The sequence below is a fragment of the Paralichthys olivaceus genome, chromosome 24 (assembly GCF_024713975.1).
Source record: "Paralichthys olivaceus isolate ysfri-2021 chromosome 24, ASM2471397v2, whole genome shotgun sequence".
NCBI lineage: Eukaryota > Metazoa > Chordata > Actinopteri > Pleuronectiformes > Paralichthyidae > Paralichthys > Paralichthys olivaceus.
Genome location: NC_091116.1, coordinates 11,401,664 through 11,428,689, shown reverse-complemented (window position 1 = coordinate 11,428,689; position 27,026 = coordinate 11,401,664). Strand labels below are relative to the sequence as shown.

Sequence of the window (27,026 nt, the reverse complement as noted above, 5' to 3'; positions counted from 1 at the left end):
CTCCTGTGGCACATCTGCAGCCAAGAACACCGGAGGTTATGGTGGCAACCACTTGCTGTCTGGAAGAACCTCCGTAGTCTCAGCTGAGCATTACAGCTCTGTCAGGCTGCGTTTAGAAATGCAGGGCCAATGCCATCATGCTGACGTTCAGGCACGTTATTTATTATTTCAATTATTAAATATTTGCATAAGTTGCAGATAGAATGATCCATTAATTTTCCTGGTAACATGTTAAAGAGCATAGTCGGTGACTGCCAGGTTAAAGTGACCAGAAAATGCTGATTACATGGCTCTGTCTCATTTTTTAATCAGATGATTAAAGTAATGTTGGTTACTATTACGATTTGCTAAGATATAAAAGTGCTCAACATCTTTATTCAAACAGTTTCCTCACTTTCTGCTCCTCAGATGTGGCGGTGCCCCAACCAGACAAGAAGAGCGTCATCATGTACGTGACATCGCTCTTCCAGGTGTTTCCCCAAAGCGTTTCCATGGAGGCAATCAAGGAGGTGGAGACTCTGCCGAGGCCGGGGACAGCGGCCAGCATCAGCCGGACGACAGCGGGGGAGCACTACCAGATCCAGACCCAGCAGCGCTTCTCTCAGCAGGTTAGACACACAGACGACCCCACAGGTGTAACCACGAGGTGAAGAGTTCCAAACCTAACTTCTTATCATTCTACATTATGGTGTTAGCTGTAAATCTTTTTAAAATCTATACCACAGAGGTATACTCCCCACTGAGCTGCAGCAGTACCACTGTTCTCTGCACATAAAATACCAAACCTTGTGCAATGACTGGAGCTATATGTGTAATTATGCTGAAATGTCAGCAACATTCATTCATTATGTAGGAAAAAGACACTTAACTAGTCTGAACTATGAGAGTTGTTTTCAACATTTTTACAAAACTTCATCCAGTTATACACAGAAATCCCTGTGTTTTCCGATGGGAAACTAAAATTCATCTAACCCATTAACCTTCTAAGCATCAACACTTCAATCCTCTTATCCTTCCAACCTGCTCCTTTATCAAGATTATCAAGTGAACTTCCCAACAGGACGCACTCTCTGTTGAAGTATTTTTGAGAAGATGAAGAGATGATACCTGCTTCAGAATGTCCTTGGAGTTGTCTTAAATCAGCACTGTACGGCTGCAGCACAAAGAACAGAGTCTATCTGAGGAATTCAGCAGAGATTTAGAAATCGTTTAAGGAAAAGGAAAGGTCGGGTAACAGTGTGGTTGCGAAGGCACTTCCTTCCCACATTTCTACAAGCAGTAAAAAGATATCGATGGGAGTTTAGGAACTACTTCATTCACTGTAGTTCAAAATAAAATGAAGATGTTAACCAGCAGCCAAGTGTGGTTAAAAAGAAAAGTTTGACAGATACTCACTCCACATTGTTCCAGCAAACTGAGAAGAGGTTCACGACCATTTCAATCACAAAACTAGGATTAAGAGGAGAACGACGACAAATGCATGGCAGATATTACGCAGACTATCTGGCACACAAAGGAAAAAGTTCAATGATTTGACAAAAGACAATATCCTTTCAGCTTAACTGCTCCTGGAATTGTAATTGACAAAACGGGGCCATTTAAGGTCACACATTCTTGGCAGTTTTTCAGGTCTTCTCTCTGGTTTGCAGTGAAGATGCCAGGAGAGGCTCAGAAGTTTTTAGTCATTGTGATTTTATTTCCTCAGTGATAGCAAATGTTAATCCAGCTTTAAGAAACTCCTGCAAGTTACTGCTCAGAATGAACTCCCTCCATTCACAAGCAATAACTGACATAATGACCTCAAATACGAGAAATACAAATTCAAATATAGGGTCAATGTACTTACGATAAGTTTGAAAAGTTTTTCTAACCTTATGCACTGTTGCACAAGTGATTATTTATAACAGAAATATCAAGGCTCATAAACAGCACTTCAAATAAAGTGTTAGCTCTGAATAGGTATTCTACAGCAGGTGATATAATGATGTAGAAATACTGTATGTGTTTTTAATTGGTGCAGGACTTAGTCTGCTAAGTCTGTATTATCAAACCTAAGATTGGCAGCAGCGAGCGTCTTCTGGCCTGACAAGTAACAGCCCACAAGAGGAGCACTGAACTGATTACCCTTTTAAGATCTTGTGTGCACTAAGCAGAACGGTTTATGTTCCCAAACCTTATTTTGAAATGAAACTTCAATTCAGCATCTATCTAATGACCATCCATCTGTCCATTCATCCTCTCATCCATCCATTTGATAGCCACATACTCATCGTAGAGGCAGCGCTCCGAACAGATGTTCTTTTCCTCGCTAACTTCCTCCTGCCTGTTCCAAGGGATCCCCAAACTCCTGCCAGGTTTGCAGAGAGACGGAGGCCCTTGGCCGCTTTCAGCAAAAATGAGCTGCCGACATATCTCATTCTTTTTGTCAGTACCTGGAATTAGTGAGAGTCCGAATGACAATCGTCAGCTGAATTGAGACAGAAGCTCGGAATTAACGTGCTGTAAAAATAGACCAAATCTAAAGTCACAAATGAGATCTCCCAGCTCTGACCTTTGAGCTGAGTTAAACAGAGGTCGGTGTAATGCTGTCTCGTCTAAAGTAGGATGGAGTACGCTTCCTGGAGTAATGGCTGGTAATATTATTATCTCACTCTGTTTAATGGCCACTTCAGCTCCCCTCCTTCATCAGCTCTCCGTCTGAAAATGGAGAGAGACTGCAGGAATTTCACTGCTGGGAATCAGACAGAGACAGACAGAAAGACAGAAAAGTGCGGAGGAAAGATGCAAATTTAATTGAAAAGATAAAGAAGGAAGGAGGGAAGGAAGCAGGGAAGTGTAAAGATAAGGAAGTGGAGTGTAGAGTGACATGGAGCAGACAAATAAGAAGTGCGAGGAACAAGTCAGAAAAACCAAGTTACTGACAACAGCTATTATCTGCCTCCTGCCTCATCTGTCATCAACAGTGGCACTGTCACCACCTCTTTACGTCAACACCACAACACCGCCACCTCAGACCCACAGTGCTGAAGAGAGGTGAAAGGTACAAATGACTGAAACTAGAGTTTGACACAATTGTTCAAGACCAGTCAAAGTTCATCTGTGACATGATGAGATGTGCTGATTCACACAAACACCACTCACCTGGGGAGGATAATGTGTACGGGAGGGTTTTTTTCGTCGTTGTTAGTTTCCCAGAAACCAGTTGATCCAGTCGCCTCTGGCTGTCTGCTCTGTAACCGGGTAATCGACCTTGAAAGAGAGAGAGGGGAGTAGAGCGAGGGGTAAAACAGAGGACAGAGGTGAAGAGAAGAAGAGGAGAGATAGAAGGTGTCTGTGGTGTAAAGATTAACTTGAGTTTAGTTTTGCAGCTGAGCTTGTTGCTACAGAAAAAAGAAAGCACGTCAAACAAGCGAGAGTTCGGCTGTTTGACAAATCAGACACTTGCACAATTTGACTGCTGCGTGGGTCAGAGGGTGTTTGCAGCCGGTTGGGTAAAAGAAAACACACTCCAAGACTTGTTTCAGTTCGGATGATGACTTGATCACAGTGAAGTGAAAAGTATAAATAGGAATATTTGACTTTTACTTCCCCGTCACAAGTTTAAGAAGAAGTGTCTTACGTGAAGTGTCTTACGTGAACTCACACTTTCTGGAACATGTTTTGATTGATTTTTCAACACCCATTAGACAGGATCATAAAAGCATTATTTCACTGTGTATAATTTAGTAGTTAGCTCACTATCCGTAGCCTCAGCCGTCTCTTAAGTCACATTTAACAGGAATATACACCCTTTTTTTTTTTTTTCATTTCTCGAAACAGACACGTAAAGCCCGTATTGATTTTGGTTGCTAACACTCCCCATGAATTTTCAGTGCATGTGTTTTATAATCATTGAGCTAAAGGGTGAGGGAGTTATCTGATGTGCCTCCTCCACCAGCTGTTCTATACTGGTTATACTAACAATTTCCCACAAATAAAATGGAAATTTAAATCAGCTATGCTTTGACAGAATAACAAAACACTGCATGTTCATGCCATTGGTAAAAGTGACTTCTGTCTGTTATGTAGGATGGAGGGGTGGGGCCAGATTACAGAGATAGATTAGACAATAGATTCTGAGAATAAAAAAGTGTGAAAATGTTCTGCATTGAATATTCTGATACCTAATGAAACCAAGTCAACTATTAAACTAAACTATTAACCATTAAATGTCAGATGCTGATAAACTGAGGACTGCAGTTCCACAAATCTGCTGCTGGTTTGGGATAAAGTGTGAAGCAGGATGCTGATGTCATAGAGGCCAAAGTTTAAATCTGGTGACTTTCAAACAGTATCAGAGAGAAGAGCAGAGTGTCGGGGACTGGAGCTGGATACAGGGGCGTTGAATAGAAGCGGCTCACAACAGCATCCGCTTTGACTCTGTGCTGTGACTGTCTGTTTTTCATTCTGTCCACACACACATCTGCTCTGCCTGTCTCTGTCTCCCTCTCACTGTCTGCATTACAGCTGGGTTTCCATCCAAAGCTGAAAAGCCGTCATTTATTTTCCAGTTTTAAATCCTGTTTTCTTTTTTAAGTGAACACAGTAACAAGCCTAATTTTAAATGCATTTTTTTTCAGTTAACTTGCCACCGCAAAGTGATTAACTTTAAATTAAAAATAACAAGGAGTGCAGAGCAGTGATTCATTATATGAGCCTGGAAATCTACCACAGGGTATATTCATACTTATTTGATGAATAGATTATTTTAATAAATATTCAGTCATGATTTCTTGGACCATGGCTCAGACAAGACTTATGTAAAAGGACCAGTGTATTAGTAAATACTTGTGCAATATTCAATTTTGACATTCTATTTTTCTCATAAATGTCTGTTTTGACCCTCAGGTGATAGAAATGCACCTAATCTGTATTCGATTTTTTTTTTCCTGCTGTTTTCAAAGTTCACCTAAAATGAGCTTGACATTTGGATGGAAACAGAGCTCATGTGTGATTATTTATGTTTCTTTTTTCTCCTCTTTTCTGCTTCTCTTTCTTGCCCTCCTCATTTAAAATTTTCATTATCACTTGCTTTTTGTGTAATCCGCTCTCTTCTCCTGGCCTTCTGCATTTTTTGCATCTATATAATTTGGCTGTGTTTTGCATTCTTTTGCTTCTCTTTTTTCTTTCCTCGTCTCTTTTCTGGCCTGTGTCCTACCCCTGCTGCTTCACCCTGTCCCTCTGTCCTATTCTGTCTCTCTGTCCCTCTCTCTCAGATCACAGTGAGTGTGGCTCATGGGCGAGTGCGGAGTCCCTCCCCTCAGCCTCGCTATAAAAGCTATGCCTACACCCAGGCTGCCTATGTCAAGTCGCCCGAGCAAAAGAGGAGGCGTTTTACTGATCAGGTCCGTGTCTTGCTAACACTCCATGGCAAACGTCCACCTGTCTTTGCATGTTTTGGCTGCACACACGTTGTTTTGTCTGCTCTTGTTTGTCACTGACAAAAAATGTCCATCATAAGTCTCTGATCCTGCAAACGGACTTTAAAAGGTTAACTTCCAACAAGATGGGTTCATTTAGCAAAGAGTACTTGTTTCAAATAAGTTTTCTGATTTGAATATGTTTCATTAGGGACTTGCTAAGCTGGACATTTTTTGATATTAATGCCCTCGAGTCACGTATGTCTTAATATAATTCATGGTTTAAAAATGTACTAGAATTTTTGTTTTAACAATTCATGAGCCAGAAGTGGTACTAATTACACTTAAAGCGCTCAGTGATTGTTTTACCTTTAAGCAACATAATCAATCAATAACATTCTTATTCTACTTATATTCTTTCTTGTTGAGAGTCAGATGAGAAGATTGATACCACTCTCATGTAGTTCAATATGAAATAAACAACTGGTGACAATTGGTGACCATTAGTTTATCTTAGAATAAAGACTGACGGAGGGGAACTAGTTGAGGTGACTCACTCTTATGCTTACAAATACACCTTCCACCGCTCTACAGCTCATTCATCAACCTTGCATCTCTTTTGTTCGATCCGTACTGAGGCAAAAGTGTAAAATCTGTGAAATCTCTGAAGACCTTTACAAGCAGTGGACCGTAACTGATGACATATTGACATCATTTCATTTGGTTTGTAATTATGAGCAGCCAAATGGAAAAAAAGGGTCCACCCCAGTCTCCTGGTTCTGAGTCTGACTAGAAGAATTACACCAAACCTGCAAATGTGTACTAATCCATCGTCACAGGCATATCTGAAGAAGATAGAATGTGACACTAACACAATCAAGAGGAGCTATACTCTGATCACTTGTATCTGATTTCACTTGTAAAAATGTGTTCTGGAGTTATTTTGTCTTTGGAAAAGTTCTGAAAAGTGAAAAAGCTCAAGTCTGTAGTGAAGGGAGCCCCCCCCCCCCCACAGAGAACACTGCGCCCTGATCCACAAAACCACTCTTGTACTTATTTTTAATCCTTCCCCCCTATTCCAAAACATGACATTTGAAAATGTTCCGTTTTCAAAGTTGGCAGCGTGCGCCGTGCGACTAAATGTGGCCCCTTCATTTGCTCTGACTCTCTGACGGAAGTATATTCAAATACTGTGTCAAATATTTAATGTACCAGCAGGGCGCTCGACTTGGCTGGCACCTAAAAGGCATCATAATAAGAAAAGATCATTTGTCAGATAAGCTTCGTTCAAGCGCTCCCTCTTCTTTGAAATTCAGGATGTAGAGTTTAGCATACAAACCGTGTCATCACAGTTTTTAGTGTTTAGTCCCTTTTGGACATGGAAATCAAATTGCATAACATATTTTAAACTGTTATTATGTGGTATTTACTTGATGCATTTCAAGCTGTAACCATAAAACAAAACTGGACAGTTGCTCTGAGGATAGGCCTTGTGTATCTTTTCAGGACCTTACTACCAGTGAAGAGTAGAATGGGAAGGGGAGCACAGAGGCGAGATAAAAAGAGAGAAGTTATTAGTGTCCAGATTAGTAGCAGGCACACAAAGAGAGATATGGAGAGAAAGAGAGCGAGAGCAAGAGAGAGACCCAAAGAGAATGAGGACAAGTTGTTAAGGTTGGACAAAGGCCAGAACTGCTTGTCAGCAGCGGTAATGGCGAACACTAACAGGCCTCTCCTCATCTCCCTCTATCTTCTCCATCTTCTACCTATCTTTCATGATGCCTGTTTTCTGCTCATCTCTCTGCCGCCCTGCCCTCTTTCCCCTTGTTTCATCTCCTTATTTCCTTCCCTTAACTTCTCAACACCTTTTCTAACCCTGACACCGTCCATTCATCTGTTTTTCCTCACATTACCCTCCATTGTCCCCTCCCTTCTCTACCCCTTTATATCCCATGCATCCCTTCCTTTCACTAGTTCCTGACGCCCAGCCAGGAGGAGCTGCAGCGGGGCCTCAGTCCCCTACCTCCAGGCTCCACCAGCCTGGAGAGCTACCAAGCTGCACTGGAGGAGGTAGACACTTTCATGTCGGATTAGATTTAAAAGTGCGAAGATTAAACAAGATAGATTAACTTCTGTTAGATGATGAGTCTGGTGCTGTTAATGTTAATATCTAATACCTACCTACCTAATATATATATGTATATTATTCCTAGTATAGTATATATATTATATATTAAAATGTCAATATTAATTCCACCCTGTACTTTAAGGTGCTGACATGGCTGCTGTCGGCTGAAGATGGACTTCAGGCCCAGCCTTCGATCTCCAGCCATGTGGAGGAAGTGAAGGAGCAGTTTCACACACATGAGGTAAGAGTCGGAGCAGTGAAGATAATAACTGCAGATAGTTACACTCAAACATTCAGGACCGTCAATGTAACATAAAATATATAGCGCAAAATATTCTTTCATAATGAATTTTCTCTTGCGAGCTGAACAAATAACAATGAGTCATGCTGGAGATGGGGATGTTTTGCTTTCTTCCTTTTTTATCCAACTTAGTTTTATCCAACTAATCTATTTCATGTTTCTATGCTCCAATAGTTCATTCTCATTCTCTACATTTCTTCTTCAGCTAAATAAATATTTGGTGTTGACCTTATTTTCCTTTTTTGACATAAAATCTTTTCTTTCTCTCAGACTTTCTCTGATTTGCGTCAGTACATTTTTTTATGACTCATAACGTCAGATAAATGTTCATTAACATACAACATGTACCAGTTAGCCTGTGGCAAAATTCTTCTGTGAATTTGAATGAGCTTTGCAAATTGAAAAGTATCTACCCATATAACTAATCACTCATTTCAACAGGGTAATACCAGATATATCATAAACTCATAGCATGGACGTTGAAGTCTGTGTGTGTTAACTACACAAGGATAATCATGTGAAAGAAAAAATAGTAGAATCAAGAGGTTTTGTAGATTGTTTCATACCAGAAATTAATACCATTTCTCTCACAGGTCCAACTACTTCATGAAAGTGCATTACTTACTAATTACTGGAGTGCCTTTTTAAAATCTGAATCTGAATCTTCGGCAGAGCACTTCCACACAAATGAGAATCAAGGCAGAACAGGGGCCAGGCTTGAAAATCACTAACAAAAGGTCCAGGCTGCTGATGTGTGGAGTGTAAAGCAGTTTGTCCACTTACAGAGCTAATACAGCACTGAGTTTAAAAGCTAACCGTATGTGTTAAATTAACTCTGATGGATGTGGCTTTACACACAAACTGGCTTAGTAATGACTTTTATTCTCTCAAAATCAAATTAACCCTGACCGTTTTTTTTCCGTGCAAGACCCTAGAAGAACAATATAAGAGTTAAGTGGTCAGAGGAAATAGAATAAGCACCGACGTGAGGCGCGGGACTATATGTTGGGAGCACTTTGAGTGGGAGTAGTGATGCAAGCCGATGGAAGTATGTGTGAAATGTGTCCGTCTGTCTCTCACCAGGGGTACATGGTGGAGCTGACCACCCACCAGGGCAGCGTGGGGCGGGTGCTCCGGGCTGGCGCCGCCCTGCTGTCGGAGGGTAATCTGAGCGACGACGAGGACTCGGAGGTCAGGGAGCAGATGAACCTCTTGAACTCGCGGTGGGAGCACCTGAGAGTGGCGAGCATGGAGAGACAGACCAGGTACATGTACACTTGATAAAGGATTGAATGAAACTTGCTTTTAAATTCCAACATCATTTTGCAATGATTAATGCACAATGAATTTGAATGGAATCACCCACATCTTTGTATTTACTGTGAATGCATTGCCTTAACCGAGGGCTAAGTCCCAAATGTCATCTGAAATACAAAAATGTTTGCTATTCCATCTATACTTTATATTAGGGAGCTACTAAATTATGAGTAGATGAAGTGTCCACTTATGACTTGACTTATTTTAAGCCTATGAATAAACTTCACTCTCTTTTTACACAGTAAATGAAGATCCCACACAGTAGCCAACATTCATGGATACAAACAACAGCGGCCTTTCTAATTACAGTGGATCAAATGATAACTGACACACAGCCAAATTTAATTAACTGTTCAGCGATCTTCTATGATAATCTTGTTGATTCAAGCACAAGGCTATGAAGACATGGCCTCGACTACCAAATACCACAAGACAACAAGGGTCTGTTGTAATGGAGTGGTGAATAGGAGAAGAGAATAGATGCTTTGACCATTTCCACCAATGAAAGCAGCATTAAACCATCACTGTTTGTGCCGTGGGAGCGTTGAACCAAACATTCAACTGTGCTTCTGCTTGAGCGAGGCTCCGTTAATGTCACATGTTAACCCCACAGTTGCGACATGTGATTGGCAGCTCAATGACATTTCTCTCACTCCCAGACTCCACGAGGTCCTGATGGACCTACAGCACCAGCAGCTGCAGCAGCTCACGGATTGGTTGGATGTGACAGAGGCACGGATTAAGAGGATGGGGGCTCAGCCTCTCGGCCCTGACCTGGAAGATGTCAAGCACCAGGTGGAAGAGCACAAGGTGGGAAGCTTTTCTTCAAAAAATGGCCGAGCTGATCTAGGTTCAAAACAGACACTGTTCTCAGCATGTGTGCCGTGCCTGGTAACAGTTGAATAGTCAGTACAGAGAAAATGTAGTTTGGACTGATGCACATTCAGCTGCTGTAGAATAGTGTGTTCTCACTAGTGCCAAGTCCATAAGTGCATTTGTTTTTTTAATCAAATGCACTTGCGAAGGTGCTGAAGAAGAAAGATACTTGCGTCATGCTTGCAGCTGCTTTCTGCCTGAGGTAAGATAAGGGCGTTCAACTTGCACTTCAAACCCAGTCAGGTTTCACCTTTGAACAGAAAATTAAGCAGCAGTTCCACAACTTCCCTTGTTTAGAATTTACCTTAAGCTTGTCCACATGAGATGGCTGCTGTTTCTCTCAGGACTTCTACTTCAAAATATCACTCTGACAAAACTTTGACACCATCTTAACCATACTCTAGTTTCAGTAGCAACCCGTAAATTAATGATCTTAATTGTGCCATAGATTTAAATGTATTATTGTGATTGTTATCTTAATTAGAAACTGACCTCTCCAAGGTCAACAGTGTTCTTTTTCTTTCCACATTTAGGGATTAGACGTCCTTACAATAATCAATAGAAGTTCAAATTGAATTCTGACCATTGGCTATTCTGTGACAATCTCCATTTACTGTAGAAGATCTTGTGATATGAGCAGCTACTTAATGGATCTGGTGTTGAGGTTGTTTTTCCAACTGCTGTTTCCAAGGTCAAGAACAAACTTTGTGTTCAGCAGTGTGAGGCTCTGGTCTGCACCCATGTTAACATCTATCATAAATCCTGATAGCACAGAATTAGCTGTCTGTTTAAAGATTTTAGTGAAACCCCCATTTCAGTAGGACGCTCTGTCAAAATGGATTCAAAACAACAAGCCTGCAGTGGCTCTGGCTGAGGCAAAACAACAATTAGCCAACTGCACTACACAGAAGCTGTCGTAATTAAATTCACTGGTAAACACTTAAACAGCACACTGGGTTCAATTTGGGAAGATGGATGACTGAGATGTGTTGACTATAAATTCAGTTATGGTGGTGTTTGGGCTTTTCTGTCTTAAAAAGGGGGGAATGGGGAAATGGGCTCAGATTGGTTAAACTACCACCAATCAAACAGCTGTAGAAGTTTACTTCAATTTATTTCAAGTGTTAGGAGACACAGCGTACTCATCATGATGACATTAACTTAGAAATCATAGGTAACACAGTGGACTGTAACTGGTCTGTTTGCCACCCGGTAACACTTTCACCATTATTTACACCAGATGCTGTGTATTTATTTGTGATGCTACATTTATGTGTATTTTCTCCCTGTGTGTGTGTGTTGCAGCTTCTACAGGAGGACCTGGAGCTGGAGCAGGTGAGGGTGAACTCACTCACCCACATGGTGGTGGTGGTGGACGAGAGCAGTGGAGACAGTGCCACCGCGGCCTTGGAGAGCAAACTTCAGGTAAGAGCACACACATCAGCTCTCACTACACACACACACACACACACACACTCTCTCTTTCTCTTCACACGCTCATTGTCTAACTCGCTCAGCAGACTCCATCATGGTATCTCACATAAAATAACCTGAATGTGAGATAATTAGACCTTGGCAGCGAGGTGTGTTTTGTGTGTGTGTGTGTGTGTGTGTGTGTGTGTGTGTGTGTTTATGTGTGAGTTTGTTCTCTATTAATTATTATCACACAGACTTCAGCCAGGAGTCAGACATTGCTGCCTGTTTGTGTAGTAATGCTCCACATTTATCTGAGCCACTGATGAATCTATTAAAACAGCACCTGCTGATTTTCACATCTCACCAATAAACCTCCCTTATTTGCAGCTCGCTGCCGGGTGTCACTGCGACATCACCCTATTATGTGTTTGTCCAAGATTCAGTTGTTGGGATGTATTTCAGTCTGACGACATGTTGTTGATCGAAGAACGTTGGATAAACAAGTAAACAAGCATCTGTACCACTAACTGACAAGCTCAATAAAAAAGCAGACTGACTTTTGACCTTGCCATGGAGAGGCATACAAGTTGTGGTTAAATGTGCCTTACGTGCTGCCACACATGTGCAGGAAGTGGTAATGGTCCACCTACTGTCGTTACGTTTGCAAGACCGGAGATGAGAATACGTCCTCTGAGCCTCCAACAGACTAACAGACGTGAAGGAAAACAGCTGTTAAAGCTCATGTTGGTGAAGTAACAATAGCATAACTGTATTTATAGCCCCTTTAAAATGAAGTCTGGTGCATTTGGCTTCTTGTCACTCGTATAAAAAAAGAATGGTTTCTCTCTGCTTCTAAGTGTGCATGTGATCAAATGATAAGCTACCATTCATTAAACCCATCTGCTGATGGAGATCTGTCTTGTAATCAATCATGTATGTGAATCATTTGGTAACCACGGTAACATCTATGTGTGTCAGGACTGGGATTTGTGCTGATCAGTCAGTGAAGGAGCCGTTAAAAGTGCAGCGAGGTCGGCTTCTATCCTTCTTCATGATCGTTTGTGAAAACGTGCCTGACATGATGCCCCTGTAATCTCCTGTAAATCACTGCCGTACAAGAAGCCTCTTCTTTATTATTTCTAACATGTAGTGGTTGATTTACACTCTAATAATATTAATGATGCTGATCATCAGTTCTATCTCTCTGAGCTCTTTTTGAGAACGTAAACACATCAGGTTCAGAGGGTCGACGATACACTGATGACATCACCAAATCTCTACTCCTCTGGGTTTGTTTGTTAAAATCTGGGGTGAGCCTGAACTGCACCAGAGCTAATTACACATGAAGGTTGTTGTGAAGCATGCACACTGTGCTGAGTGTGGAGAAGATAAGAGGTCATGGTGGTTTTGTCTTCGGGTTGTTCAAGTGATTGTCTTCATTTGGGCAAAGCTGACTATACTCACAAACAGGAAATGAAGTTGCATCGTTGGATGAGAATGACTCTTCCCTCGTGGAGAAAGCGTGTGAGGAGCTGTTGATAAAAATAAACTCTGAGCTCAAAAGGAGAATCTCCTCTCCTAAACTAACACCCTTTCCAAAAAACTAATTTGCACATATACGTATATTAATGACACAAAGGTGCTGCAAGTATCTTGAATTATTTACCATGTCATATTCAGCAATTACAATGCAGAACGCAAAGTATAATCACATCTAATATCATTAGAACCCTAATGCAATTCCTCATTGGACTTTCTTTTCAACGACTGGGGGTTTAACCAGCCTTGTTTCCTGCAGTGCAGTTTATTACTAAACACAAGATTAGAGGGATAAGCAGATGAGAGGGAACACTGTGTGCCAGGGTGTAAGAAAGCAAAAAGGAAGATGCCTTCCCTGGTTTCCCCATGCAGCTGAACTGTCACTTGATTAATTACAGGCTATTCATCTTAAGATTAACCCGCTGAGCCTCTCTCTCCACATCTGTCTGTTCTCGCTCACTTTTCTGCATCTCATTGTCTTTTCATTTCCTCTCCCCCCTCAGCCACCCTCTCTCCTCTCCGTCTCTCTGTCACCGTGATGACATTGTTCAGTGGGCAAACTGCGCGTCTTGTCTTTGCCGGTTAAATGGAGTGTCTCTGCCATTTTGCTCTAACAGCTAGCTGCCAATACAAAGGAGTCAGGGAAAGTAAACTTCTGCAGCTCATGGCCTCTGCATCTGTCAGTGCTCCGACAGGATGTAATGTATTTATTGTGTGTATGTATGCAGGGCCAAGTCAAATATCTACCCTATACCTCACCATAACAGAGATGTGAACCAGGGAGGAGCATTGAAACGGTTCCTTATCATTAGTTGTCGTATGGAAGCAAATATGCTCAATAAATCTTGTAGGCAACTAATTAGCTTATTGTGAAATTGTGTCACCACTGAATACCAACGTTGTAATTAACATTCCACAGACTGTAGAGCATTGAAATAGTTTTGGTAGCTGAGGTAAAGTGGGTCATCCATTTTTCTCAGGCTTGATCGGACGATTCCCAGCATCTTCCTGCAACATGTCAAAGTGTCCTTGAGCAAGACACTGAACCCAAGGTGCCTAGCTTGCGAAGCTTACAAGCTTCATATAATTAGTTTTTTAAGGATTAAAGAACATTTAAATTGACAAAAACAATTGAAAGAAAAAGTTCTACATGCTCCTCTGGATAATCCTGGATAATAGTGAACTCAAGGTGATGTAAAACACAGGTATTTATCCTTTATTTCATGACCCTGTTTTATCTCTACAGCCAGTGGCTTTTATTCACTTATGAAGGGTGTAGAGATTTTTCGCCCCCTTGTCATCTCTGAATTTCAGAGCTGTTCCACTACCGTGCTCAGCTCCGTCCCTCTGGGGGAAAGAGGAACAAGACTCCAACTGCACTTTTGGCAGCTGAAAGAGTTAAGCTGGCTGGTGAAAATGTGAATCCATTAGCCTCTGAGGCAACGTGACGTAAATCTCTCAATTCCTCAGGGGGAAATAATTCACATGGATTTCTGTGCTAATGTCGACATAAATATGTGTGTGTGTGTGTGTGTGTGCGTGTGTGTGTGTGTGTCTTGCAGGTGCTTGGTGATCGTTGGGCAGCCATTTGTAAATGGACAGAAGAACGCTGGATTCTGCTTCAAGAGATTTTACTGAAATGGCAGCACTTCACCAATGAACAGGTACGTGTGTGTCTGCAGATGTGTGTGTGTGTAGCTGAGGCAGGCACACAGCATCTGCTGCATGAATAATGGGATTAGATCTTGCACATCATGTCTACTCCCACATTCTTCATGCTTTAAAAAAAAACTCTAAGCTGGGACAGACGTCACATTATGTCATTTATCTCAAACAGATCAGCTGAATTATGTGCATGAGTCCCTTGTGTATGTCCACTGTACATCACAAGATTAAATATGTCACTTCTACACAAAGAGAGAGACAGGACATGACATGATTAAGAGTCTACAGTCAGGCTAGCAGCTCTGTAATGTTATAATACTTCACATCACAGTAAAAGAGCATGCACTGTTGTAATCCAATCAGATATCCTGATACAGATTGTGAATGAATGCCAAGTGTAAATGAGGTCACACACAACGCTGTCCTCTCCCCAACAAATATCTTATTTCAATATATTTGTCTTTCACAAAGCAACTTTGACTTTATTCCAAGGTCAGTTCGATCCCACTGCAAAACTCTGACATTACATAAATATAGATATTGATTAAGGTTTTTGATAAGATGCTCTTTGTGATGCCACCCATATTAGAGACAACTCTTTATTATGTCTGGCCTTTATTAGCATCTTAGCAGATCTCAGCTTATTTTTAGCCACAGCAGACGTGGTAAAGGAAATTGGATGTGTCATGATATCCGATGTTGTGTGATTAATAAGTGAGGACACTAAAATCACAATTTTGGCTTAGATATGTTAAAATGATCGGCTTCAATTAAAATCCCCAAACTAGATTTGCGTTGCTACCATTTGGACCATAGTCACCATTTGTTTAAATTGATTATTTAAAATGATTTGTATCATTTAGAGCCAAACATAATTAATAACAGTAAACTATGACATGTATGACACTGTGTGTTCACATCCTGTTATGTGTCCACAGTGAGGGCCTTTACTCAAGAAAACTGAGTTCAGATAGATCATGAAACAATCTCTCTGCCATACTTTATAATGAGAGATCATTGGCTGCAGTGGCTCTTAGACAGACATACAAATCTAATTCTTTCGATAAATTATTCAAAACATCAGGAAATACACCAAATTGAATTTTCCCTGTTTCTCTGGATAAGTGCTCGTTCAAGCATCAACCCCGAGGCTCTGGTTGCAAATCCGCTGCCCATGTTCAGATAACAGAAATATTCAGTGTAATCGTGAGCGGAGGGGAGATACTGTCAGGCGTTTTTTCAGCAGTCTGAGAAGCAAGATGCTGCAGTCAAGAGCTTTCTGCACCAACAGGAGACGGCAGCCTCAAGTGCACCGACTTCCACGTGATAAGATTTGTTTTCTCATTCTAATTCTCCCTCTCTTCCTGTCTCCTCGCTCCCTTCTCTCCCCCTCTCTGACTTTAATCCCTTCATCTATCCTTTCTCCATTCTTTTTCCTACAAACCTCCTCTCTTTGGATTTCTGTGGTCTCCTCTCCCCTCCTCTCCTCTCCCCTCCTCTCCTCTCCCCTGCCCACAGTGTTTATTTGACTCCTGGTTGACTCAGAAGGAGGAGCTGGTCAGCTCCATCAAGACCTCCAACCTTAAGGACCAGGCAGAGATGGTGGCTTGCCTACGCCGTCTTGCTGTGAGAACCAGATCCTTTTCTTAGACCATGAACTTTATATGAACCAACTCTTGTGCAAAACAAACTATACACAGATATAAGTTGACCTTTTATGCATTTCTTCACACATTGTCACATCAGGAGGGCTCACAGCCTCAACGTGTTTTTTGTTCCTGTCCTGCAGCTGGTGAAGGCAGACCTGGAGGTGAAGCGTCCCACCATGGACAAGCTGTGCTCTATGAGTCAGGACCTGCTGTCCAGTGTAAAGAACAAGGATGTAGCCAACAAACTGGAAGCCAGACTGGACAGCTTCGCCCAGCGCTGGGACCGACTGGTCCAGAGTCTGGAGATGAGCAGCTCCCAGGTACACCTCACATAAGTACAGGGATTTATATTTGAGTAGTATTGTTTTCTTTTAGAAAGACTGAAAGTGTTGGATATAGTTTTTAGTAATTCTTCAACTTTTCCACAGAACCAGGTTAAACTAACTGACTTTAACTAATTTCATAACAACCATACAGTCAAACTAGGTACCTGCTCCTGATGTAGATATAATATACATATATATGTATATGTATACTGTAATATACAGTTTTGTGGGAGCTGAAGAAAACTGACATCCATTATTTTATATTCTTATAAGCCATTTGTTTGAGGGAGTTAAAACAACTTCACTCGAGGTTACGCTCTCAGCTTTGGTCTTCAGGTCAAGAGTAACGGTTTCTCTGTCCAACCCACTAACTGACTGCAGATCATGTCGTTCATTCAGGGTCCCATGTATTCATTCGACCAACATGTTTTTTAATAAGCGAGCTGTTAGATTACAGATAAGAAGAGTTTTCACGGCTCCAAATTAAAACATTGCATAATGTCTTTTCCATGCAGATTCACAAATCAAACTGGTTTTGTTTATAGTCGTACAGATGACTCACTCTGGGTTCCTGTCAAAATCAAGTCCTGGTTATTTGTAGTGTCCGAGGTCAACAGAGGTCCCGCTGTAAAATGCCGCTGTGATGAAACCGTCCCATGAAGAAACATCCAGTGCAGATAGCTGCAAGTGTCTGGCCTTAGGGACAGTGTGAAATGAATGGGTTGGCTGGGTGACAGAGGTCATTAGAGCTTTACTTTACACACCAGTGGAGAATAATGTGAAGGGAAGGATGGAATCTTGTATTTGCTCGCCTCTTCGACCGGCTCTGTCCTGTGCAAACATCCAGTGCTTTTGAGCAGCATTGTCGCAATAACCACTCCTCACTATTACTTCTCAAAATAATCACAGTTATTTCAATTATAACCCCCCCCCGCCCCTCAGCGGCTCTCTCATCTCCTTCTGTAACTACACTATCAGTAAATTCCTCTCTCTCTTTATCTGCGTCTCTCTGTTGTCGCTCTTCAGGCTGACATGCACTGACAAGTGATAAGATAAAGACAAAGTGCTGCTGTGTCTTTTTTGTTGTTTGCTGATAAAATACTGCACAGTAATATTACTTTTATCCTTTAAGCCCTCTGGAGAGCTGCACACCCAGCGCTGAGTGCAATTTCAAAATTATTAACCCTAACCCCGATTCATAAACTACTCATGAACCACTCGTTGAGGTTTGTACCGAACGTCACAGATAGAAAAAGGAAGTATGAGGTGAAAAGGTTGTTGGTTTTGGTCTCTTCATGAGACTTGTTGACAGTTAATAGAGTAATACATCACCAGTCTCTCCTTTAAGCCATGCACACATGTGTTATCTATCTGTCTCTCTTCATACACTGAAGTTCAAATCCATCATGAAGTTCCTGATCACACTGGATGCGAATGTCTCTCCCTCGCTTCCTCACACCTTGTCTCGCTCTCCCCTCCTCAGAGTTGTCCATTATAATCAGTCACATAATTAGCAGAGTGACCTCAGAGGGAAGTCTCCGCCACCTCAGCTGTGCACACACACGTCTGCATGAAGTAGCTGTGGCAGCTGCTTTGCTGCCACTAGACTTCCCTGCTGAAACAAACCTGAACACACACATTGTCAAGAGCTGGAAACTCACACATATAACATAATCACACGCATGGAGAGTGATTCTTGATGTGTGTGATGCAGCAGTGTACGCACCCATGATCTGAGATCTGTATGAATTAGTTGGATCCTTGTTTATGCAGTTTTGTCTCGTGTTTTTTTCTGTGCGTGTCCAGCTGTCATCGGCTGTCAGTGTGGCCCAGCAGTCCGAGCTGACCCACACCGTCACGACGACCGTTACCAAGGTGACAACAAGTGGGAAGGTGTCCGCTGTCCGCCAGACACGAGAGTCGCCGCCACCACAGAAGAAGCGACAGGTCGTGGTCGACTCTGAACTCAGGAAAAGGTGAGTATTTATTGGTACAATGAAGGCGTCTACTGTGAAATATTATCTGCATAATAACGTCCAACATTTCTCTTCTAACTTTAATAAATATTCAGTTACATGCACCCATTTCTGCTGTCTAATCTCAGCAGGTAGGTGATGGACCTGTAGATCTGTGATGGTGATAATAGAGGCCGTCTTAAAACCGAACCGTTGATAGTAGTGAAGTAGGAAAGTCTGTCAATCCTGTAGCAGGGAGAACTTTAGAGGACAAATTCTTTCTTTATTTTGTTATACTTTTACTTTACTTTTCAATCCACTAAACTTTACTTGACTGTTTACTTTGCAGATTATAAGATATGATCAAGTGTTGAAGATGAAACTGCATCATGGGTTGTGAAGAAGCTAAAGGAACAACCCAGTTAATTGATCATGTAAATTCTTCTCAAGTAAAAAATATTATCCCCAGGACAGGCCTTTAGAAAATTGTGAAATTGTGAAAACAAAACAACAGCATTGTTGTTAACTCTGCCGAGCGCATGTGTGTCATCAGGTTTGATGTGGACTTCACAGAGGTCCACAGCTACATGACCCGTGGAGAGGCCATCCTCCAGAGCCCTGAGTTCTCAGTGTCACGAAAGGAGGGCAGCATTCAGGACCTGTATGACAAAGTGCAGGTAAAACACACCCTGTGCATCTGTGTGTGTGTGTGTGTGTGTGTGTGTGTGTGTGTGTGTGTGTGTGTGTGTGTGTGTGTGTGTGTGTGTGTGTGTGTGTGTGTGAGTCACCCACTGAGCTTAATCTGCTGAGACCTGTGATGCTGAAATAACAAGGTTCCATCGCACAGCTGGGTCAGGAATGAATTTTACTTTCTCTATAGCAATCCCATGTGTGAGGATATTCTGCATAGAGGACAAGAGTGATGTGGCTCAGTGGAACTCAGAGATGCAGCAGAGAAGGGTCCAGTATCATAGTGGAGTTATTTATCACAGTTTTTATTTGCAGCGGTGACTCTGTTTAGTTTTTGTCATGAAGACGTCAGCAAACATTTCTCATAGTCATAGTTTTCATTCATGAAATTAACACACACTGAATGAATATGTAATACACATTTTAACTGGAAGAAGCAGCAGGAGTACAAAAGAGTGGTTTCTAAGATAAGTACGATATCGATAAGATGATTAAAGATCTAAGATTGGGAAAAAAATGTTTTTGTTGCATAGAATTATTGTTTTTATCTGAATTTTTTTAAATGAAGATTTCTCCTTGTGAGCAACTGGTACTTGAACCTCTGTAGGCTTCTGAAACAGTGAGGGAAATATCCACCTTCAGTATCGCTGCTCAGCTCACAACTCAGGTCCACAGCAAGTTTATGGTAAATACAAATACTTCTTCCAGCATAAGTAACTACATGAAATGAAGTAATATCATTCTGACAGAATCGGATACACAATTGAGGGGCTCAAGTTAATGAATCTAAAAGTATTACTTTAGTTTAAATGATTGTATTAATCTTAAGCCCTTTACTGGTTAAAAAATGAGCAGACAGGTTCAGGCTACGTGCTGCAGCAGAATTCGATCAGAGGCGAGATGACCCGTTACTGTTTGGAAGTAATACTCTTACCACTTGGATTCATTTGTTTAAGTTTGACTTTATGTAATCAATGGTATTTCTCTAGCTCTCAGCCTGTCGTTCTTTCCGCCTGTCTGCTTCTCCGCTTCAGTCTCTTGTCCTTTAATTCCCCAATTCTCCCTCTGCCCCATCGCTCACTCTCCCTACCTCCCTCTCTCTTTGCCATAGGCGATAGAAAGAGAGCGGCCAGAGAAGTACCGTAAGCTCCAGGAGGCAACACGCACCGCGCAGACCCTGGTTGAGCAGGGTAATGTGCACACACACACACACACACGCACACACACACACACACACACACACACACACTCACACTCACAGACACTTGTTCATTCACATGCATATGCACACAGACACACACACACACATACACACCCTGTCTGTCCCCATGGCAACGTCTCCACCTGGCCCACCCTTTCTCCTTGTCTCCATAGAAACACTGATAGAGAGAGGAACAGACAGAAAGAGAGAGAGATGTCTCTTTTCCTCTGTCCTCTCCTCTGTCCTTGATTGTTTGGGCTCCTGAAAGCACAGACACACTCAATTTATACTTTTCTTTTTTCATTCACGCTGCTGCACTCATCTTAAACCAAACATTCCCCAACTTACTGAGCACGGCTGTGTGTGTGTGTGTGTGTGTGTGCGTGCGTGTGTGTGTGTGTACATGTACAATCTTCTGTGGCTCTCAGCCTGGGGCGACCTGAGTTACTGAAGTAGTTAGATTACTTTCATTACTCAAAGCCAGCCCCATCAAAAGTGCCTTAAAAGGAAAAGTTTGAAATGGTTTATAGAAGGTTCCATGTATATTTGAAAAATATAAATAAATATAAATATATTGCTACAGACAGCTGCTGCTTAGTGCAGCTGAGTTTATCTTAACTTATCTTAACCATTTTCATTCCTGAAAGTCTGAACCAGGGTTCATGTTAAATTAGTTCGTCCTGTCATCATCACCTACGTGGGCTGCATCAACCTGCTCTCATTAGTCGTTCCCTAAACTGGTTCATTTCATTAGTTTCATTTCCACTTTAATGTCATTATGGTATTAGAGTCTAAAACCTGCAAACTCCACACAGAAAGACGCTGTGTAGCCATCTGAACTTTCCTGGCGGAGAGCAGGGAACAGTTATTGTTGCCTTGGATCTGTGCATGGGATTTATCACCAAAAAGAAAAAAATCTGATTATTCATTTACACCTCAACAATCAGCTTCATGGTTATATGATTGCACTTATCTAAGATGAAGCTTGTGCTTGAACGTAATGGAAGTACAATTACAGGAAGAAGAAACTATTTCAGTCCTGCGTGCATGCCAGATGAGAATGCGAGCCAGGATGCTGCCTTGTCCAGGTCTAATTATCACTCAGCCGATGGGGTTCAGTTTGCCCTTTAAGAGCCAGGAGCACGAATCCATTTTTTTGAATAACTTTTAGCATTGACTCTTGGAGGTTTTCGTTTTACAGGCACTGGAGTTTTATCTGCACTTTAAATTGGTCATTCACATCAAAAAAAGGTTAGTTAGCAATGAGTGTGTGTGTGTTTGTGAGTGTGTGTGTCTGTGTGTGTGTGTGTGTGTGTGTGTGTGTGTGTGTGTGTGTGTGTGTGTGGTGAATAAACAGATAAACAGTTTTAGAGCTCAGGCTTTGTGCAGAATACCAATAGCTTGTCTCCCCTCTCCTGCAGATGACATTCACCAGATTCTGTGTGCATTGAGTGTGTGTGCATTCTGCCTGTCCCCTACAAAGAGAGCAGTCGTGCATGTGTGAAGTATGAAGCATGCGTGTGTATGTGTGAGTTATCCCCCTCTCTGTCTGCTCCTGCAGAGGGAAGTCGTGCTGATGACATTGCCCAGGCAGCGGAGCAGCTGAACCAGCGCTGGGTGGGATTCTGTGCCCTGTTGGCAGACAGGCTGGCATGGCTGGCTTACCAGACAAAGGTACACACACACACACAGACACACAGACACACTTTCATGGCCACTCTGTATCACTCAGGTACTTTGTACCTTGGCAGAGTATTTTCTTAACACAATATATTAACAGTTGCCAAAACTCAGTATGCAGTGTTTGTAGCACCTCATCTTTCTGTGATATATCCAAAGAGATAAAAACCCACTTGGCTTGAGCAGTTTAGGGCCGTGTTGCTGCACATAAATATTAAACATAAAGCACCAATAACATAAAGTCTGACTTAGTTTTACGTTCTTATTTTACATTGTTAAAAAGTATCATTAGCTTACAGTTAAAGTTTACATGAGAAAAACAAACTGCTGGAGAGAATGTCAGGAACTTCCTTGGACTCTTTGGAGATTTGAGATTTAATGTTAGGAACAGCAGTGGTGTACTAATTGTAATGTCAGACACAGGGGCATCACACCAGGCAAGAGGCCGGTCCGTCTGGTTTTAATCATTTTTGGCTGCGCAGTAATCTTTTAATTCTGAGCGCAGAGGTTCAGGATGTATCAGAGTTTCTGAAGGATCTCTCAGAACCTGGAAAAAACACTTCAGACAGTTTGGTGCATTCCTATGGATTAGCAACAGAGAACCGACGTGTCACTCACCTGCAGCTTTGTAAAATCTTACCTGAGTCTGAAAACAAAAAGCAGCGATATCTCTAAGTGTTATGGAGACGTGACTGAGTGTGTGTGTCCTGCAGGTGCTGTCCTTCTACAGCCTGTATGAGCAGTGTGAGCAGGCAGTGGAAATCAGCGAGAACTGGCTCAAAGTCCAGGCGCCTCCAGCATCTGAACCAGAGCCACTGAAAGTACAACTGGACCGATGTCGAGTGAGTGAAATAACCTGTGACTGGTTCCAAACTTTACAAACAAACTTTACGTTTATACTTTGTGTGTTTGTCTCACATTATTTCATTTCATTGCTCAATTCTTGTTTAAGTCTACTTGTTGTCTTTCTTGTTTCTTCCTTGTTCTTCATTTATTTGTCTTGTTTGGACTTCTGTCTCTTTCATGCATCTGTTTGTCACAGCACTTTACTGTAAGTATTTATTAGATTATTTACATTTTACTTTAACCTTCAAGTTAGAGCAATCTAGGACACTTTAGTTTTGCAAAAAGGGTGAGAGCTGGAAGTGGCATTGAGGTCTTAAAATATCTTTTCTAATTTAATTGCTGAAATCCTGCATATACCCTGTGGTTTGGTTGTTTTTTGTGCTTTTTGTAATTGTCCCAGTTTTAGTTCCTGTATTGATGTTTATTTTTTATCTCTTCCTCGGAATCCCTGTGTTGCTTCTTTTCTCCTCTCACTTCACTCTAGCACAGCTTATCTTTCCCCAAATATTAAAAAGCATTTTACATTCCAGCATCATCAGGCAAGTCAATCTTATTTTAGCAGTAATATAGCAGACTTTGGAAAATGGTCAGCAGTAAAATAAACAGACTCAAACATATAGAAACCGGTATGTTTTTAGCCTGGTTCTCGCTCGTTGCAGTCAGATTTTTGTTTGTTTTCCAAACTTCCTTTTTCCCAGCAGTCCCAGGGGGTTACAGCTTACAGTGCTGTGTCCCAGAGGAGAGGCAGAAGTGGAGCTAAAACTAAAAGCTTGTTTCCTTTCCGTGCTTCAAACTGCATAAGTTACTACTTGTTTATTGTAAAATGCACCATCAAGCTCTGTGTGTTTTGGCAGGAAGTATAACGATCTCCCGAGACACAGCTCTCGATGCCAAGGAAGCATTTCCTGACTCAAGGGTGGTTCCTTGTTAGATCTTACATCCAGCAAATCAACTGTGCTGAGGGCGATTAAGGATGAATGTAAATACGATTCACAGTTCGTGATTTTTGCACAATCATCGTCTTTGCTTTCAACCAAAGCTCAAACAACTCATCTGGACACTTTCATTCACCTTTGTGACATTTTAAACGCTGCTGGAAGTGTATTGTTTGTTCAGTGCCCCTGAAACAGAAATATGCAACTGCAGTTTCCATATTCTTCCCTACACATCCACACTGAAGTGAAGCTGAAAGATGAACTGACACGTTGACACCCCTTCTTCTAATGGCCTTTTTGATTGGTCCCGTAGTTTCCAGTAGCGCAGTTTCCTCATTCCCTGATGCATTTCTCTCTCTCTTTGCTCAAAGCCTCCCACGTCCTCTGGATGTCAGTCTTTTCTCAAAAGTAGGCTTTCCTCATCTTTTTCATCTCCTCCTTTTCCCTTTCAAACACCTTCCTCTCACACTCTACTCAGATCTCAAATAAAGAGTGCTAAACTGTGTGAGCATTTTAACAGATTGCACGTTTGGTTGGTGGGAGCAAAGCGAAATTCAATGCCATGGAATTGGAGGTGTAAGTAGAAGAGGCAAACAAACAAACACTGCAATTTACATCCACTCCTCCAAATATTTTGTGCCAGAGTCCTCTCTACTTAATGTTTCTCAAATGGGGACAATGTTCTGTGCCCTTGGAAAAAAACGATTCAACAAGATAAACTTTGTAGGTATTTGCGAAAATAGCAAGAAAGTACATCATCTTACAAATACATCAATTTGTTTCTGTACTTAGTCACTCTAATCTGTGCTCTTATCTTTAAACTGTACTATTTTGGCCCTAATGCTCGTATTAGCAAAGTTTGTTTATGTTGTTATTTTTAATAAACCCCAACTTTGGGTTTGTGGCTTATTCGCTTGAGCTTTTTTCCCGTCCCAGTTCTATCTGAATTCTATTTGCAAACACCTTCGACTTTAAAATGCTGCATCTTAACATCTAGATGAAATGTCTGAAAGAAAAAAAGAACAGGCAGTTGAAAAACAAACTTCAAAAAGAGAGGGATAACAGAATGTTAGGCGTAATTAAAGTGAAAGAGAGGAAGTAGAGACATAGGGGAGAATTTAAATCCCACCAACATAAGAGGTGATGGAGAGATTTCAAAGTAAGCAAGAAATAAGGACATGTGATCAAGGAAAAGAGACGTGGACAGATGAGTTGAGGAAGAAGGAGATGAAGATGTGTCTTGCTGTAGCTGCTGACAAATTCACACAAACAAGGTTTCCCTCAGAAGTTCGCCCACACTTTCTCACTTGGCCACACATAGACACAAATGGAGAGCGCAGGTCTTCTTCCCACACATTAACACTTTCTGAGTTCCTATCTTTATATTTAACGGGAAAGACTTCAGAGAAAATCAAATATTTACTGAAACAAAGCAACCTTCCCACAAGCAAATCATGCCTCCAACTGGCAGCTTATGAACGAATACTCCGACAGGGATATATATGCTTGTATTTTCTCACATTATTCATAACTAATGTGTCTCGTGGCTCTAGGCTACAGTATTACCTAACTTGGTGTTCCAAGGAGAGCTACATTCAAAGCCTTCATCCAAGGACAGATCAGTGAATATTAACTTGCCTATACTGCTGCACCCACAACTCCTGCTGGGATTTCAGTGAGACTAGTTTGAAACTAGATTATTTATAAGGTTGTTCGATATTCTACATTGTTGTAATAGTCACTAAATCTAATAAAAACCCTGGAGTATCTTATCACTCAGTTTGCAGAGCTGTCAGTCTCTCCAACCGGATCTGATGCACCAGAGGAGTTGACTGTATTATTATCAAAACATATATCTATACAATTATTATATTTGCAATGGGTTCAGCCGGTTTGGCGTTATATTAAAACATGATAACATCTTTTTTGTCTTTTACTCTGGCAGTGAACAAACCAGGTTTCCCTGGTGATAAAGCAGTGATCCTCCCTCCTCTGTCTGTTCTGTTCATACAGTTTTGAGTTCAGAGGAAATAGTTTCCCAGCTTCAGTTTAGTTTTTGCTGAGCTGGTCTAATTTCCTGCTTGGCTACCTAGTCATTAACAGTTGGAAATATATTTAAACATTTCTGTGAAATTGAACTGATTAAACATAAGGCAAATGGAGTGGAACTTAAACTACGACTACACAATAGTTTTCTGGAGATGTGTTTTTATTGGACGAGTCCCTGCAGAATAGTTGAACAGCCTTTTCCATCAAAATTCTCCATGGCGACAAGAGATGGTGGTGGTTGAATAACGCACTCTCCTCCTCATCTGTTCATCCATGATATGACTCCCCCCTCTCCCTCCTTGTCCTGCCAGGAGGAGGTGGCTCGCCTGGCCTCCCTGCAGCCTCAGGTGGACCTGTTAGAGAAGCAGCTGAAGGAGCTGAAAGAAGAAAAGGAAGGGGAGGAGGACCCTTCTGTTTTCCTGGACGCTGACATCAGTGCCTTCAAAGAGCACTACCAAGAAGTCCTGGAGAACCTGAGGGCCAGAGAGAGGCAGCTACAACTGGGTGAGAGACGAGCTATGCTGATTAACATTGTCCCAGCTGCTCATTCGAGAAGAGCATCGCAGTTCATTCACTATTTTTGCTCCATCTTTTTCGACCCTGTTTTTTTCTAGGTGCCCTCAATTTTAATAGCTTGTGGATAGTTTGTCAGAATAATTACAGCATCCCTAAAATATCCTTCTATCCTAATCTGAAGTCCTCTGCAGCAACACAACACTATGGGAACATTCTATACAATAACAATACATTTAACTATGACTGAATTTATACTAAAACGTGACTAAAAGTATGATAGTAAATGTTGGGACTCATTCTGCACTGTAGTGAATAGAAGTGAGTGCAGAGCCTTGGCAGCCTGCTGCAGCCCACACACTGTATCTGACAGCCCTGGCGTGACAAATGTCTCTACCCACAAACGCAACAACGACCCAACATTCAGCAAAGACACACTTGTTGTCGCTGCTAGAAAAACAGACTGAATTCATTCTCGGGATGAAAACAGTCCTGTGTCCATATGATCTGCTCTCTAGTTACGACCACAAAGAATTGTATT

The 27,026-nt window shown here is 41.6% G+C and overlaps 1 protein-coding gene across 16 annotated transcripts in view; it reads left to right on the top strand.

The window, feature by feature from the left end:
- The window catches only part of dmd (dystrophin), a 177,029-nt gene that overhangs the window by 74,419 nt on the left and 75,584 nt on the right, over positions 1 to 27,026 (top strand). For 10 of the 16 annotated variants that reach the window (XM_069520602.1, XM_069520597.1, XM_069520588.1 and 7 more), the window contains exons 9-25: positions 409 to 608; positions 5,256 to 5,384; positions 7,374 to 7,469; positions 7,670 to 7,768; positions 8,912 to 9,093; positions 9,805 to 9,955; positions 11,327 to 11,446; positions 14,539 to 14,640; positions 16,160 to 16,267; positions 16,431 to 16,610; positions 18,423 to 18,592; positions 18,688 to 18,723; positions 19,125 to 19,248; positions 20,373 to 20,451; positions 22,024 to 22,136; positions 22,856 to 22,984; positions 26,284 to 26,476. In XM_069520602.1, coding sequence (XP_069376703.1) covers positions 409 to 608; positions 5,256 to 5,384; positions 7,374 to 7,469; positions 7,670 to 7,768; positions 8,912 to 9,093; positions 9,805 to 9,955; positions 11,327 to 11,446; positions 14,539 to 14,640; positions 16,160 to 16,267; positions 16,431 to 16,610; positions 18,423 to 18,592; positions 18,688 to 18,723; positions 19,125 to 19,248; positions 20,373 to 20,451; positions 22,024 to 22,136; positions 22,856 to 22,984; positions 26,284 to 26,476 — 2,211 coding nt within the window. The remainder of the gene's footprint in view (positions 1 to 408; positions 609 to 5,255; positions 5,385 to 7,373; positions 7,470 to 7,669; positions 7,769 to 8,911; positions 9,094 to 9,804; positions 9,956 to 11,326; positions 11,447 to 14,538; positions 14,641 to 16,159; positions 16,268 to 16,430; positions 16,611 to 18,422; positions 18,593 to 18,687; positions 18,724 to 19,124; positions 19,249 to 20,372; positions 20,452 to 22,023; positions 22,137 to 22,855; positions 22,985 to 26,283; positions 26,477 to 27,026) is intronic. The other 6 variants (XM_069520596.1, XM_069520592.1, XM_069520589.1 and 3 more) reach the window with 3 other exon arrangements.